The sequence below is a fragment of the Eimeria acervulina genome, genomic scaffold, assembly GCF_000499425.1.
Source record: "Eimeria acervulina Houghton genomic scaffold, Eah_scaff42, whole genome shotgun sequence".
In the NCBI taxonomy this organism is placed as follows: domain Eukaryota; phylum Apicomplexa; class Conoidasida; order Eucoccidiorida; family Eimeriidae; genus Eimeria; species Eimeria acervulina.
The window spans coordinates 67,020-83,005 of NW_013547332.1; the positions used below are offsets into that span (position 1 = coordinate 67,020).

A 15,986-nucleotide genomic window follows, 5' to 3' on the forward strand; every position below is an offset into this window, starting at 1 on the left:
AGCGTCTGTCCCAGTCGTAGGGGACGCATTTTGAAGCACCCAGACTACTGGACCCGTGACTTTTGTGGTCAGGTAGTACACGGAGGAGCGGTAAAACGCAAGTAGACAAATGCCTGAATCGCCTTATTTTAGCGTCACTCCAGGCCTACCCTTGCTTGGCACCGACCTTAATCTGCTCAAGCTAAGCCGTGAATACACAAGCATGGAGTCCGGCACTTGTCGGCTTCAGAGGCAACTCTTGGCTGAAAAAATTGTGCCTTTGTTGTTAGAGCCCTGCCTTTTACTAGGGCTAGTCAATGCGCCCTTTCCTTTGAGGCGTGAAATCTCGCCTGGAGTGTGTCTTGGGAAGTTCCAACAAGTTTTCACCCCAGTTTCCCGTGACGTCTTCAATAATGGCTTTAAGGGACCGGCGAAATACATCTGCGGGGAACCAAATGTACAAGCTAAAATGATAAGATTCTTCCATGAGCATTGTCTACTATGGCAGAGGGACCCTTCGAAAAATGCACCAGGGGAGTGCATGGAGAGGAAACGTGAGCTGATACACACCTGGTGAGAAACAACTTGCTGCATGTGTTTGAGCTTTGGAACGCAGGGCCTGAGGGCAATTTTGAAAACGCACTGGCCGGCCAGCTGGTGTGCACCGATGCAGGGATATGGTGGCATATGGTAACCGTGGCAGGTAGCCCTGTGCATTAACTTCTTACAGCCAGCTCTTCAGGTTTCTGCAACGAAAGCAACAAAATGTGTTCGAGAGCAGCACAGAAGGCCTCCGGTGTTGGGGAGCAGAGGAAGCCCTGTACACGACAGAAGCGTTCAAAGGAGAAAGTATGCATGCCTTGCACCAAGAAGCTCTGAATAGCCACGTCGTGTATACACTTACGTACATACGTGGATCTGCGCCTTTTGCTTTTCCTCTCCCAAGCATCATGAAAGCAAGCGTGAGACGACGCAGCTGGCATTTCCGTAGAGTCTCATACTTACTGTTGCCCCGTCGATAATGGTTTCTCGGGGTCCACCGCTATTGCACGCCACGGGCAGGCTACCGATGAACATTGCTTCACAAGGCACCTGATACAGAACACACGGAATACTCATTCACATAAAACTGCACTGTACACGTTTTCAAGTCGAAGGGTTTGCCGTATTGAAAAGCTCCTAAAGGGCCAAGAGTGTTCAAACTCCACTGCAAGGACGTCGGAACCCTGCTGCGGCGTGGGGCAAAGGTCCGCCGCGACAGAGTTCGCATCACTCACAATTCCGAAGTGCTCCTCAGGAGGGGTATAAAGTACGCAAACACTCTTTTCCAGCAAGAACAACTTCAACGGCAACGGTACATTCTTCAGGAAAAGAATACAACGCTCTCCTAAGCCACTGTCTTGGACCGCTTGCTTGGCATCCACAGCATCTTCACAATTGAGAATGCGAAACTTGAGCTCCCTTGAAAGATTAACGAGTCGCTGGAAATAGTCCTTGCATTCAGGTAGACGCGGGTCGAAGCCTCCTACAGAATACAAGAGCTCTACCCCATCAGGAGATTCTGCCTGTCATGCTTAGCATGTAGTCAGACCCCCTTGTGGCACTCTAAGGAAGACAGATAGCGCCGCCGAATCTGGTTAGTGTTTCTTCACCCTTTCGCACGGCAAGCTTTTGGGTCTACACACAAGAAAATACCATGCAGTCTCGATGAACCCGAGCTGGTTTAAACATTGTAAAGGGTTGACGAGTCACCTGCTACAACCATGTTGCACTTTCTGTGTCCCGGAAGACTTGCCACGGCCCTTATTGCAAGCTCGACATTCTTCTTTTCTTCGAAGCGATTCAGCGAAACCGCAAAGGGTACCGATAGGTCAAATCTGCGACAACGGGACGTATTTGCATGGTAAACGCATATATTCGAAAACGACACTTCTCTGGATATCTAGGCTTGAACAAGTTACAAGGGGCTCAAAAAAACTATGCCCTACACCGTAGAAGCCAATACTTGAAAGTCCTCCCAGTCCACGCACCTACCCTTCTAGCTGACTGAAGGAAACATTGGAGTCGCCATTACCGCCGCGCAGTCGGAATGCTTCCACCTCCGTGCTTATCGGCGGATACAAAACACGGGGCTTGGCCTTCCTGCAAGTTAGAGCAGGCTATATAGGAATCAAACATTTGACTAACAGAAGTACGTGCTCTTGTAGATTGACGCAGTTGAATACGTCTAATGTGTACGTGGCGAAATACGCGCTCAGGCGATTCGCACCTGAAGGATGAGAATGTTTCAGAGAATGTTTCTGCGGTGAACTTGGAGTTGACCAGCACCAAGTCGCACATCCCTGCATTGACACCCCAGCTGTTGTGCTGCAATTATTGTGCGGCAAAATTCAGTCCTAACGTTGGGAAAGGCACGGCCGCACACACCACAATCCAGTGTTATAGGCATAATGGCAAAGCATTTCACTTCCGGGAACACAAGCAAAGTCGAAACAAGGTGAGCCAGAGAAACTGCCGAGATCCCTTGACGGGAAAGAGTTCAATATGTTCTTACACAGTGAACTGCTTGGAAACATTCAGCAGTTGACTCCATAATCACTGCGCGACAGAAAGTCAAAAATTCTGTAGTTATTCGGCCTAAACGTCTTCCCACGCTTTTGCAGATGGATTAATCTCGATATAACTTGTCCACATGCACCCCTGTATGCACGTTTAAAATTTATGAATAATTGTGGACAGAAGTACACTCTTATGTCAGTGGCACGCAGTGTCCTTACCAGTTGTCAAGGATTCGAGCATATCGAAGGGGTAGCGGTACAAGCGGCGCAGGAGCGACGGCTGGCGGCTGGCAAGTAAGAGGTCAGGGAAATGACCGTAGAAAATGACCTGGTGCACACAGTGGTTAGGAACACAAAAATGAATCCTGCAACCCCTGGAACGCACTTCCTGACTCGCGCCAAATAGCTAGTATGCCAAATATGTGAAGTTCTCGCTGCATGCATAACGGAGTTGTAGCAACGCCCTAGCCTCACCTTCCTACCAATCAGGCGGAGAAGAGGATTCACTACTGCCACTTGGTCATTAAACACAAGGTCGTAGCCCGCATATCCTGTGGCAAGAAGTAGACACTATGCGCATTAAGTCACTTGCTCGGTAGCTCTTTTGAGGAAGAGCGCGAGCGGCTGTCCGTCACCCACCTGTGACTATGGCCGCAAGTACAAGGTAGAGCATACGCAAGATAGAGCAAGCGATGCGAAACCGCCCCAAAACCGCATGCGGCAAAAACGATCCAAACACGTGTATATTTAGTCTCGCTGAAAATGGCACACAGGGCTCATGCTTCATGGCTATGGGCTACGGTCCTAAATACGCAACAAGCAGTTCTACCCATATCTGAAGGGATTGGTGCAATTTGACTGCAGGGCCTTCCCGCATCAGGTGTGAAGACGGCCCCCAGCAAACAGTCTAAGTAGACTGCCTTGAAGAGAGGGCCCAATGCCTTCATCCTGTGCCTCCCCCCTTTGTCTTGGGAACAAGTAAAGTCTGCTTGCACCATGGCAGTGCTCACGGTCTCTTGATGCTTCGAGAGATCTACGTTTATCGTAGTAAGAGGTAAACATATCGACTGTACACGGCAAGCGCCTTGAGTCCACAATGACCGTGTGCGTTTGAATGGCAGTTTGCAAAACGAGTTGCTCTGCGCCACCAACGCCCAGATCGAGGTGGAAGAAAGCGATCCTCGCTGGTCTTGCGGGCATTTGTTCCCAGAGAATCGTTTATTCCATGGGTGTCAGCGAAGCATCTGTGGGAGCCGCAGTACAAAACCAAAATCGCCGCGTCTGCTGGGGGGCGTCTGCTGGGGGGCGCGGGCCTTCCTCTGTGGCACCCAATATCGATTGCAGCCAGAAACAACCAAGGTTTTAAAATTTTATGGCAGATTCCTTGTAAACAGTACATATGCCTTGGGATGGTCTGCTGCATGCGGTCAGCATACAATTGACCCACGTTCAGAACAGGAGTCAATAACGCTCCAGGGACTAGCCTCCACTTTCCATCTTGAACCCCAAATCAGTTCTTACCAGGGACAGTTTACTAATAATAATTTTATGCTTTTCACAGGATGTCTTTGGCATATTGGTTTGCATGGCCTTTGCCCTCGACGGAGGGGCAACTGCACGGTATACTGGCTGTGGCAGCCGGATCTCTTCACCTCAGCCTGGGACATTCATCATCAAAACCACAAAAGCGCCTTAGCTGCTGAGGGTTTTGTGCCAGGCAGCGCATGAGCGCTTAACAAGCGTCTTCTACCATGGAGAGTAGCAGTGGTCACCTCTACAGTGCCGCAGGCAAGGATGGTGAAGTCATCCATCCGTTGGTCTTCTTGTACCTCTGCAAAGCTTCTTCCATGGAGTAAATTATTTTTCCTGCTGCTTACTGTTGAGGCGCTGGGGCAATCGCTCGTTGCCACGTGCACCTCGAAAACCGACGTGCCTGAATTGCTGACTCCTTGCCTTAAGCTTGCTATACCCTGCTCTCCCCGCCGCTGCCATTCTCTTGCAGCGGCATCTCAAGTTCCTTGCGCACAGGATGGGCAGGTTCCGATCTCACTGGGGTTTGTGAACTGGCTGCCCTCTGCCCCGTTTCTCAGAAACGATGCGCGCTGTCAGCGTATTGGACGCAACCTTGGTTGTGAGCGCCGTCTACGGAGGATCCTGGCAGCCCCTGCATCGCTAGTTATTAGGTTTAAGGCAAGCTTCCGCCGCAATGGCTCTGTTTTCGCGCTTGGTTTGAACGAGGGGCCTACAGGCGCAGAGTATTATTGCGGTGGCTTGCCACGCGCTTGTCTGGCGACCAACGTGGTCATGCCGGGCGCCGTACATACGGAGTTGGGATCCAGCACAGCTTCATACGACGAACGACTCACGCCTTGTGTAGAGGATTTCTCAGCTAGGGACTCGGCCTCATGCATTCTCTCAGAATTCAAGCGCAGTTCAGCGGCACCGGCTGTGGAGAGGGGCAACGGCTCAACAGCTTCCACGCCTGCTGACGACAGGAACGCTACTGCTGCTGCTGCTGCGGGGCAGTTGCTCGAGAAGGCCCGTTTGGTGCAGGCTACGTCTTCCGGCATGTTTTGCATATTACCGTTGGGGTTCCGTGTGCTCAAGAAGATTGAGGCTGTGTGTCACCAAGAACTTGCAGGAATGGCCTCACCGTTATCTTTGCCTAACATTATGCCGATACACTGGCTGCAGAACTCAGACGTGAGTCCTGCCATTGCTGGTGTCACAGCATTGCAATCTTATCAGCCCCATGGCGCACTTCTCAACTAATTGCTTTCCGAATTTACACGATCATTTCCTATTCGTGGGGACGGAAAGCTCAATTGTGAAAGTATCTGTAATTCGTCTGTTGCTGTTTTCCGCAGCGAATACGCTCGTTTGGGCCATCTCTCTACAGACTACAAGATCGTCGTGGCCGGCAGTTCTTCCTGCCCCCAACTTCCGAGGAAGCGGCGGCGTGGCTGGTGGCTAGCAACATCCGAAGCCATAGGGATTTGCCCCAGATTTTCTACCAGATAGGTCCAAAGTTCCGAGATGAAGCCCGCCCAAGGGCAGGGTGCCTCCGCGCTCGTGAATTTGTCATGCTAGAAGTCTATTCTTTTCACCAAGACGCAATGTGCAGAGAGGCTACTTACGAGAAAATGGATGAATGTTTCAGGCGGATACTCACTCGGGTGGGAACAGGGCCGGTTCACAGAGTTCGAGCGGACTCTGGTGCAATGGGGGGCCCCTGCAGCCATGAATACCACGTGAGAAACCCTTTATAACTGAATTTGTCGAGGAATGCGTATGGCATCGCTTACCCGTTCTTTATTGCGCATTCACAGTAGTGATAATGGAGATTACATTCTTTCCTGCGAGTGCTGCAGGTGTACAGCAGTCTTGGGAGTGACCGTGCAGTAGCGGGGCTGGATCGGCCGGAGAAAAGCAGAGACAGCTCTCCCGCTGTTGGGCCAGAGATGCCCCAGAGCTGCACGAGTTTGGAGGTTGGACACTGCTTTCAGCTACCCGAAACGTATTGCCAAGAAGCACGTGCCCGTTTCACGGATTCTCGGGGTGCATTAAGGATGCCCCTGATGAACAGCTATGGACTTGGAGTTTCTCGACTTCTTGCTCATTTGGCACTACAGCATCAAGATTCAAAAGGCCTATTATTTCCACCCCAAGTGGCGCCCTTCTGTGTTGCAGTTCTGCCTCAGCCTGCCGCGCGCTGGAATGATGGCCAATGGGCGGCCCGCCTAGGCAAAGCCTTGTTCAGAATTCTGCAGAAGACTGCCGCAAAAGCAGGGGGGCCTGCGGACGTTGTCTTGGACGACCGGCATGGCCTCACTCTTCGTCAAATGCAGTCGCATGCAGATCTTGTGGGAATCCCCCACCAGCTAATAATAAAAGAAGACTTCCTCCGAACGCCTGGCAAGGCTCGCGTGCTCTACATCTCACGCGGAGCCGGCAAGGCGGATATCTTGCCTATTAGGGCTGCCTTGAACAGGCTAGAAAATATCCTCTTCGGTGTGGCGATGTCTAGCAAACGATGACTGGGAACTACCAGTCGTAACAATTGGGTTGCTCAACTGGTGTGTAGAGCAACCGGCTTCGTTGCAAACTCAGCTTAGCAAGCGCTTCACCGTAACTAGCAATACTTGTGTAGGAACCCAGCGGCGTTAGTTCATCAGGCAATGCGTTTCTGTGAGTGGCAAGCGTAGAGCCTCTGTTCTTCAAATGCCACCCCCTTTGCGCCTCCGCCCGCTTAGAGCAGCCATCATGTTAGTTAGCCCCTTATTGCGCGGGTCACCTGTGAAAGCTGGAGCCCTTCCTGTTACTTTTGTCGGTGCTTCGGCGGTCGAGCTATTAGCATCTGGGGTAGCGTGGGACTCTTCGGCTGGGAGACTGATTGAAACTGTCTTGGAAAGGGATTGTGGGGGCTGCACAGAGGAGGTAGCCTTCGAAGTGGGTGTCGAGCTAGAGTGGCCTTCTGGTTCAACAACCCTGACAAGTCTCACGCCCTCTCCGCCCTTTGCGGAAGTAGGCTTTTCTGGCTTCGCGATGCTCGTTCTTGATGGGGCACGCGGTACGCGCTTCAGCGACCCCCGATCTACTCCAGCTGAAGTCGTGATGCTGCGCTTTCCTAGGGACTTTTGCTTTGCCGGCGAAATGGCGGCAGCTTGAGTCACAGCCATGGAAGGACCTGAAAGAGGCAACAAACGACGCCTCTAGCTTCCTCACTGAGCCGATTAACGGGCAAAGGCGCACACTCTTACTGGGTTTAACAAATCCAGCTTCAGGTGCAACGGCAGCGCAGCAAAAACCACGCTCTATTTCTGTTCTTGGGCATCACGCATCCAATTGCAAAAACAGTGCACAAAGGCATGCGACAGACCTCTGGAAGTAGCTTTTGGCTTTGCCTTGGCGTTCGCCGTTAGCGCACTCTTCTTCACCGAGCGTCTGGTCGGTCCCTGTTGTTCGGTTTCAGCCGACACTTCTACGGGTTCAACAGGCAGTTCCACTTCAGCTTCCTCAGCTTCCGGCTTGGACAGTGCTGCAGCAAGCTGCTCTTTTAACGTCGCAACTTCCTCCTCCAGGTCTCGAATTCTGTCACTCTTTTCCGCCTCCGCCTCATTCGCTGCAGCTAATTGCTCCTGTACAAGTACGAGCAGTCCCAAATAGGGTGCAATTAACTGACCAGGATTCCTGACTATGTCGACGACTAAATGAACTAAATATTGGGCTGCGGTTCAACACTACACTACTGACCTCTAGAAGCGTCGCTTCTCTTCTGTCTACGCTCGTGTAGAATTTTATCTGATCCTGCAGATCCGCTATTGTCGTGTTTGCAGCAAGAAGCTCCATGTAGAGCGCCTGGTTCAGTCGTCGCACGTCAAGCTCAACAGCACGGCCTTCCTCGAGCTTCATGCGCAAATGCGAGGCATAGCCCTGCAGCATTTGGACGTCTCTTGCCAAAGCTCTCTTCTCCTGAAAGAAGCGTAATCAGATAGATGATTCCTACTCTCAAGGCATACCATTTTCCCATGAGCAGTTCTCAAAGCTGTTCGGTCGAGTATGGGTTTCGGCCTACACACGTGCCGTACCACATCATCATAGCCCTTTAGCTCCTCCCAATTTGTCATTGTCTTAGGTATCATAAGTAGGCTTCTGTTCTCCTCCTTAAGCCTCCGTGTCGTTTCTTGCAAAGTTGCGTTCTCCTGCTTGACAGCCAAGTAATCCTCTGTCCAAATAAAGAACAAGCATGTATCGTTTGAGTGTTCAGACAAAACAGCTATAGGATACATCACTATGGGCGTTCCCGCCAGAGTTCTAGTGTAGGGCGTATCAAAGAACCGTACCGGAGAGTAACTTGTAGTCGATGTCCCGCTCAGCAAGGCGAATTGAAAGCTCCTCAAGTTTGGCCATCAGTTTTGCAAACTTTGCATTTGTGTCTTCATCGACGCGGTTCGGTGACTTCGAGTCGGTTAGCTCTGCCTTGAAGCTCCATAGGGCAGCCAGCATTCTGTCGCAGTGCTCAGTGAGCTCGAGCTTCTCCAGCTGAGCGCACACTAACAGCAAATAAAATACTGCATTAAACGTGAGCTATTCAGAATTGCGTTTGAGTGCCCTGCTTAAGGCATCTGTCTGTATCTGCAGTCAAAAAGATTCATTGCACGACGCATGCAACTTTCCGTCTCTCTTCAGCCAAAAGGACTTGGACATACCAGTCCCTTCTTGACTGACACTTGGATTTCCTTAAGCCTGTGCACAAAGTGGTCCCTAAGTTGGCCGAGCGCCCTCCTCATTTCTTGCTGCTCGTACAGGAGCGCCAGCATATGCTGCTCCCATGGGGGGAGGATCTGCAAAATGGACTCTAGTGTTTGTTCCTTCTTGCCTTCCACCATCTGAAACGCAGCCACATACAAATCATTGTGAGGAGGATGTCAATGGAGCCCCCTGTTTTGCCGAGACCGCAGTGGGTGAGGCCGCCGCTGCTGGCCATTCGAGCCACTGCGAAGTGGCTTAAAGCAAACATAATTTATTTATGTAAAGGGGGACGCACTTGGGCCGTCTCTGCGTCGACTGTTGCCATGCTACTCTCAGTAGGAGCTGATTTAGTGAAGATCAGTTCCAACGCACTGACCGCCTCCTCCTCATTTTGTGGGACCCTTGGAGTATTTGCCTGAGCGAAAATTCGCAACTGGACGGTTTAACGTGGGCGTAGATACAGCTACTGGCTGCCCTGTTGGAGGATCCTACGTGGCAGTGCTTGTCGCGACTCTTAAAGCATACGGGACAGAGGGGAAGCGCACTTCTTCACTTTTAGCAGGTATTCCCGAAGATGCAACCGAAGCAGCTAATGCCATAAGAGGCGGCTGCGAAGTTGAATCGCTCCCCGTACGTTGAATTTCCCCGTTGTCTTGCGTACTTTCTAATACCTCCGCCAGCATAACACGTCTATACGAAGCACACACAAAGGCAGGCTTACCAAAAATGAACTTCTCCGGCCCGGACGAAGACTTCTTGTATCATGGTTGACGAAGATTGACAACGGAACGGCGTCGCGTTCGGTGCTGGCAGCTGGCCTTATCCTCCCTTCTTGAGCGACGTGTCTCAAATGAGTGAACTTACGACAACGCATTACTAATTGCAGCGCATGCTAAAGGGCGGATCTGATCAATATCAGGGAAGCCCTGGGCTTTTGCTGCCTGGCCCACGGGGTCACCAATGCCTAGAGAAAGTTTTAATGGCTCCGCATCCCTCTCCTTCTTCACACGATCGAGGAAACACTTAAGCGACTCGCTGTCTTGATCTCTAGCAGGCAACTCATTGTTCCTTCCTTTTCCTGGTGCAGAGGCAGTGCTGAGCACTGAAAGCCCCAGCCGATGCATCAATGCACATATATGACGAATCTGGGTCATCAACTCTGCGGTGCGCTTCCTAGACTTGACCAGCGCTTCCTTTTCATCTTGCATCCGGCTGAAAGGAAAGAAATACAAAGAGTAACGATGCACTAACGGGGCAGTCGAATGTGCACCGCCTAAACATGTATAACACGCTGGGCAGTTTCTTTGATACGTCATCTATGAGGGCATGGTAATGCTAGGCATTGCGGCCCGATACGCTTTTTAATGCATCGACTCACAAAAGAACCTTCGATATGACTTCCAGCCCCATTTCTTTTGCCTTCCTAAGCCTAGCAGCCCAGTTCTCCCTCTCTGCCTTTTGCTTAAGGACTAAGGCCTTGATTTTCCGCGACTCACTACTGTCGCGCTCCTGTTCCGCAGGCTCGTCTGGGGTAATTGTGGCTGGAGGCGGCTCGGGCGATACGTCGCTGTGTTGCTTGACAGGAGAGGATGGCTTCGCCTTTTTAGGAGCTTTCGCAGTTTTCGCTTTCTGTTTCTTCTCTCCTTTGGGCCGCGTGGCCTTCGCCTTAGCAGCTGCAGCTATGACTTTGGTTGGTTTGAGCTTGCGCTCACTAATCCCTGCGTCTGGCTGTTGCTCAGGAGGCCCCCCTTCATCCGCGTGAGCTTCCAGTGGTGCTTCATGATCGGAAACGTCACTCGCCGATGAATCTTCGCAAGTCAGAGACTCTTCACCCGCGGATAGAGGGTTTTCATCTATACACTCAAGTTCGTGTATCGCCCCCTCAATGGAATGCTCCAGGGTCTCAAACCGCAAAACTGCCCCCCCAGAATTGTCTCCACTAGACAAAGACTGGAAACTCCCACCTCCCTTCAAAGCACAAATGCAGTGAAACACACAGTTTCATACGCGCAATGCAAGCTAGCATGCGCCTGCGTGAATGTGGTGTTAGGCACGTACACAGCTTTGGGTCGCTGCCTTACTTCGCCTTTGATATCCTGACCAAAACGATCCAACAAGCTCAGCGCATGAGTCATAGACGCCCTCACAGCAGGATCCTCGGAGTCGGCTTGGTTCAGTCCGTCAATGTCTCTCAACCCATAGCGCGCTGCGGCCAGGGTATCCATCCTTCTGAATGCAGACGACCTGTGAAGGAGTATAAACAGCAGCAGTTCCATAGTCGCTTCGATTACGCTCAACAGAACTACCAAGGAAGTGCATCACGCACGACAGCAGTTAGCCCGTTACACAGGAGCCATAAGGTCTCCTGGCGAGAACACGGTCTATGTAGCCAAAGAACATTCGGCGAGAGACACTGGAGCACTTAACAACTTCAGAGACCGAACTGGAACTACGTTGACGTAGAAGCAGGCTTACTGACGCATGGTACGTGCCCGTTGCAGCCCCCCTCCAGGAGGCGCTTGCGTTGGGGCAGCTGTCGCCTTGATGATGAACTGCTGGAACTTTGCCACTTTATTTTCCAAGTCGCTCTGAATCCAACAAGCATATCCATGCAGCGCGCCTCAGCACCTGTCAAAAGTTGCATCTCCTTGCCTCTTCGCTAGCCTAATTGCTGAAAGGAGGCAGCGTACCTTTAGAATTTGAATTTGTTCATCGTTTTCCGCATTCCTTTGCGACTTGACACCCGGAACTACCCCTCCCTCCGACAACTCTTTCAGCTGCGCATGAAGCCTGAATACGCCACCCATTTGAGTAGCGATGCAGTGACTAGGAAGGCAGAAAGGGTCACGTTACTGGCTCACACTTGTTAAGTAACCGTAGGCAAAATATGGCGCACCCTAGGAGTTTCTAGCAATTAACAGTCTGACCGGAGGTGGCATGGATACTACGAGCCTTCCTAGAACCACTGCCTTACATTGCAATTAACTTCTTCTGTTGTGCAATAAGGGACTGCTCTGGAGAAAAGAAATTTGCGCAGACTTTCTTCTTGATTTCCTTGCACTTCATTGCGAAGCGAAGGGTTGAAAAAGAGGTGTCCAAGTAGAGGCTCGACGGGTGGACAGCCACCAACACTGCAGCACGGCTGTTACCTCCAAGTGCTTTCTGAGCAAAGCGGAACAACAGACAAAATGGGCTGTGGACTTCACACACCCCGAATGCCGTTTTGCTTTCATCGGGAATGCGAGCCAATGGAAAATTGCCGAGGCTGAGTCCACCACAGTAGCATACCTGGAGAAGACGAGTGAGCTTCGAGTCTCGCCAAGGAATGTACACTTCCTTTTCCCCCTTCTTCTTGGTCTTGTCATCACCTTGCTGTGCCTGCTTCGAGAGCTTGGATATGACCTCCCTGGACAAGACAATCTCATGAACGTGTTAGCAATGCTGAGTGAGAATTGGAAGCCGTCTCATCCCTGCTGGGGAACCTACCACCAAACGCCATCAGCAGTCGGAGAAGGAACACTAAACGCGCTCTAAAGGGGAACTTGAGACATACGAAAGAAGAAAAAGAGACTTGTTGATTGCCTTCCCCTCCTCGAGAACAAGCTTGGCGTTTTCCACGCCTTCAGAAGCCCTGCCTGCCTTTTCGTTGCCTGCTAGGTCAACTATCTTCAGTTCTCCACGTCGGCTGACATTTGTTCCATCCTCAAAGGTGCTTGTGGACTCTAGTGTTATCGAGAAAACGACATGGGATCTGTCACAGACAGCAGGCAACCAACGCAACGGTGAATTGTTCGCCCCCCTGCAAAGCGTCAAAGAAGAAAACAACAGCTAGACAAATGCAAATGCATGACGCAACAGGGGAAGAAACCCACCTTGAAGAAGTCTCGTTGAAATTCGTCCTGGCAAAATGACGCCGCTGTTCAGCTCTAAGAAGAAAGCACGCATGTATAGTACAAAAAAAGAAGCTGAAAGAAAAGCGTCTCACCCACTGATAAGGAAGCAATGCGGCAACTCTTCAGCTACAACGGAGATTTAACTGTATCACTCGGAGAGGGATTGCTGGATAGTCATTCTTCTGTGTGGGAACAGGCAGGTTGTGGAAACGCCGCTTCTACGTATACTTTCGGCCTCACTTGGATAAAAGGTTCATTACTTCCTCCATAGAGGCAACAGCTTCTTCATGCAGTCCAACCACTACAAATCCCTTCTTCGGGTCTTCTTTGACGTCAAGGTTTTCTACAGCCCCTCCTCGAGGGCCTTCTTGCAGCAAGTCGTTCACCCGCTCCAAGTATATTTCGACGTACGACACCCTCATGAGATATTCCTTAAATGCGCCGCACGCAAGCAGTACGTGCAAAAACCTTTACTTAAGAGTCAAACGCTTGCATCGTTCCATCAAAGCAAAGCCCTTCCAGTATCTAGTGTACAAACGTCTCAACAAAACCAGGGGAAGAAGAAAGCCTACTCGGTTTTCGCCTTCCTCCAGGCCCTCTGATCGGGACTCCATCGTAGCAAGTTGAGTTTCCCCTGGGTCTTCCTCTTTTTCAGCAGCAGCATCCTCCATTTCCTCCCTCAACAGAGAGGAATCCGACATGCAATCAAAAAACTCTGCAAGAGACCGCGGCAAAATGCCAGGATCTTCTGCGACGCCCATAATTGAATGGGTTTTCCCGGAGCCTAAAGAGCCCATCAAACAACGACCACATGCATGTCCAAGCTATTCTCAAAAACCCAAACAGCAGGAAAGAAGATAGTACAACAGGTGAAGGAGCCAGATATATAGCTAGCCCCCAACGCTGCAGACAAAAAATCCTGTATTTTTCCTGGATGCAGTGTGCAGTGGAACTCGTATCGAAGGAATGCCATAGGCAAAAGCACCAGTTTGGCCGTAGGCAAAGACGCATCCATTGATCCCCTTAAAAGCGTCCAAGACGATGTCTCGTGCTACATAGGCAAACACTTCATCATTCTCCGCTGCATAAGCAAACATCACGTGCAAATGCAAGAGGTGCTGAACATGCTGCGAGGCCACGCATCCCAAGCGCCGCGTGTTACTGCTGCTGCACCCCCGTTTTATTGCTGTACGCCAACTGCTAAGTCTACCTACGCATTCAATAGACTCTTGCGTAAGAAGAGCCTAATTCCTAGAGGGCTTTTGTTGTAAGCCTACCTTCGTCATCGAAGCACCTGTCAAAAGCGTAGTACCGTTGCACCTGATCCTTTTGCGCCTGCGTCTTTTCCACCACCTTTTTAGATGTGGACGTCTTTCCCTGACGACTTTCTTCAATCTCTGCCTGCGTTGGAGGCTCCACTATCAACTGCATCGATTTCTGTTCCACCTTCCATGCCTTAATATGACCGCTTTCCACCTGAAATACACCCCCTATCGATATACTCACTCCTGAATATCGCATATCCAAGAAGAACCCTCAACTCCGTGTCAAACAGACAAACTGCGGTGCTGCGTCCAGCTGCTTTGTTTGTTCCTCTCTCTTCCCAGCAAAACACCTATCTCACCTCTTTTGGAAACAGGGGTCGCATACGCGTGCAGACCCTGATGCTCTCTTCCACTGACTCCGGCTCTAGATTCGTGCCTTCCAGGGCGTCGTCGGCCAGCCTGAGCTTACGGCCCTTGGCCGTTCCTTGCTTAACGAGTGCCATCCTGGAAGTTGCAGCCTCATGTATGTGACAGTTAACCCGATGGACGGCGAGCGGCGCCTGATGGCCCTACGCAGGACTCAACGCCTTCAGATAAAAGGCAAAGAAGCATTAAGTACTGCTTTGCGGCATGCAGCAGGCCCTATTGGTGCTATTCCAGCGCGAAGCCTATATGGGGCCTCTTGGCGCTTTGCGTTGCGCTTGGGGCTGCCAAAGAGGCCTTCCGTCCAGGGCTATCTGGAATGACACCTTGATGACGCAAGAACCCATAGAATGTCCTCAGGCTCTGAATACTGCTGTTGGGCAAGTACTGCGTCTCTCCTTCCCTTAGGGAACCCGGTCACGATGCCCTACCTGTAGGCATCGACGTCTGCAGGGATGCAGAGGGCACCATCTGCTAGGAAAAAAGCGGACGGAGGCCTGCTGTATTCCGCTTACTTCTGACACTGAAAGGAAGTGGATGTGCCCCTTGGAACTACGCGCTTGAGAAGCCAGCGTTTCAAGCCGACTCGGCAAACGCGGGAAGATGGGACCGCGGGACAGCAAGTCACCGTCTCTGCTGCCCCTGCTGACTAAGTACCCTCTGCCGTTTTAGACTAATTTAAACAAATCTCGAAAGTGACGGGGAGTCGGTGTCTGCTGAATGGACCATTGGTGGCATGCTGGTACACTAGCGGCTACCAGGCGCCGTTCCGCCACCTGTGCTTGTTCACGGGGCCCACGGGAAGATCCACGTAGAGAGTCAAACAACACCTCCAGTACACATAATTATGTAAATTTTCTTCATTCTTCACTATAGGGATAGCTAGGAAATGCTCCAGCGCAGGGCATGGCCAAACATACATGTTACCGCCTGCGTGCGAGCGGTTGTTGACGTCCATTGGACGGCGCAGAGCATGCGATTTGGCTCCTCCATCGAAATCATAACTTGGGCAATATTCTCCCCTAAAGCTGTCAAGGCAACTAATTTTCCGGGAAATACGTCGATAATTTGCTCAATGTGTTCGCGCGACGAGCCGCCGTTTGCTCAGCGCCGTTGCTTGCAAACACCTGTGCGGGCAGGGAAGAGACAATGACCAAAGGGGTCATCTATAGCAGTTCCAAGTCACTCACTGACTTACTTTGTTGGCTCATGAAGCTCATTTTGTCCCTATGGATACGCAGGGAAAGCACTAGTGGTGCAACAAGGGACGGGTCTACGCTTTTGGTCCAGCAATAATGGGCTTCACAGTGCAACGCGTGTCTGTGCAAGGCCTCTGCAGCTCGACTCAAAAGTTGATCTATAATTGCTGGCCTGGTGCAGACCGAGATAAGGGGGTCTCGCACATGAACACCAGAGTGGTGTGCAGTACTGCTTTGGCATTTGGCATGGCCGCACGGCTGTTTGGCTAAGTCCAACGCAACATACGGAGAAGTAAGCCAGCCAGCAGGAAAAGCAAGGTTTGTTAATGGAAACAATGTCTGCAGACACTAGCAGTTACTGCTTGTTGAGTGGGCAACATACTCCCGTAGACCCAATCAATCCGATTCCACCTGGCT

General features: G+C 51.2%; 3 protein-coding genes across 3 annotated transcripts; 1 reads left to right on the forward strand and 2 right to left on the reverse strand.

The window, feature by feature from the left end:
• Positions 1-927: 927 nt before the first annotated feature.
• EAH_00008820 (glycosyl transferase, group 1 domain containing protein, putative) lies at positions 928-3,737 on the reverse strand (the record flags this gene model as incomplete). The annotated part of the gene is made up of 8 exons (XM_013392007.1): positions 928-1,071; positions 1,257-1,540; positions 1,732-1,856; positions 2,014-2,121; positions 2,249-2,321; positions 2,757-2,865; positions 3,012-3,088; positions 3,548-3,737. The coding sequence occupies 8 exons, from the start codon at positions 3,735-3,737 to the stop codon at positions 928-930; spliced, it is 1,110 nt and encodes a 369-aa protein (XP_013247461.1).
• Positions 3,738-4,841: 1,104 nt separating this feature from the next.
• On the forward strand, positions 4,842-6,574 carry EAH_00008830 (Prolyl-tRNA synthetase, related; the record flags this gene model as incomplete). The annotated part of the gene is made up of 3 exons (XM_013392008.1): positions 4,842-5,240; positions 5,405-5,788; positions 5,909-6,574. 3 exons carry the CDS (start codon positions 4,842-4,844, stop codon positions 6,572-6,574), a joined length of 1,449 nt encoding a protein of 482 aa, XP_013247462.1.
• Positions 6,575-6,754: 180 nt separating this feature from the next.
• Positions 6,755-14,450, reverse strand: EAH_00008840 (kinesin heavy chain, putative; the record flags this gene model as incomplete). Its single annotated transcript, XM_013392009.1, has 21 exons — positions 6,755-7,224; positions 7,417-7,675; positions 7,791-8,009; positions 8,126-8,262; positions 8,381-8,579; positions 8,747-8,926; positions 9,085-9,204; positions 9,335-9,479; positions 9,654-10,001; positions 10,168-10,757; positions 10,871-11,033; positions 11,265-11,377; positions 11,480-11,579; positions 11,764-11,951; positions 12,078-12,195; positions 12,343-12,540; positions 12,923-13,113; positions 13,255-13,466; positions 13,668-13,763; positions 13,960-14,158; positions 14,343-14,450. The coding sequence occupies 21 exons, from the start codon at positions 14,448-14,450 to the stop codon at positions 6,755-6,757; spliced, it is 4,353 nt and encodes a 1,450-aa protein (XP_013247463.1).
• Between the last annotated feature and the right edge of the window lie 1,536 nt (positions 14,451-15,986).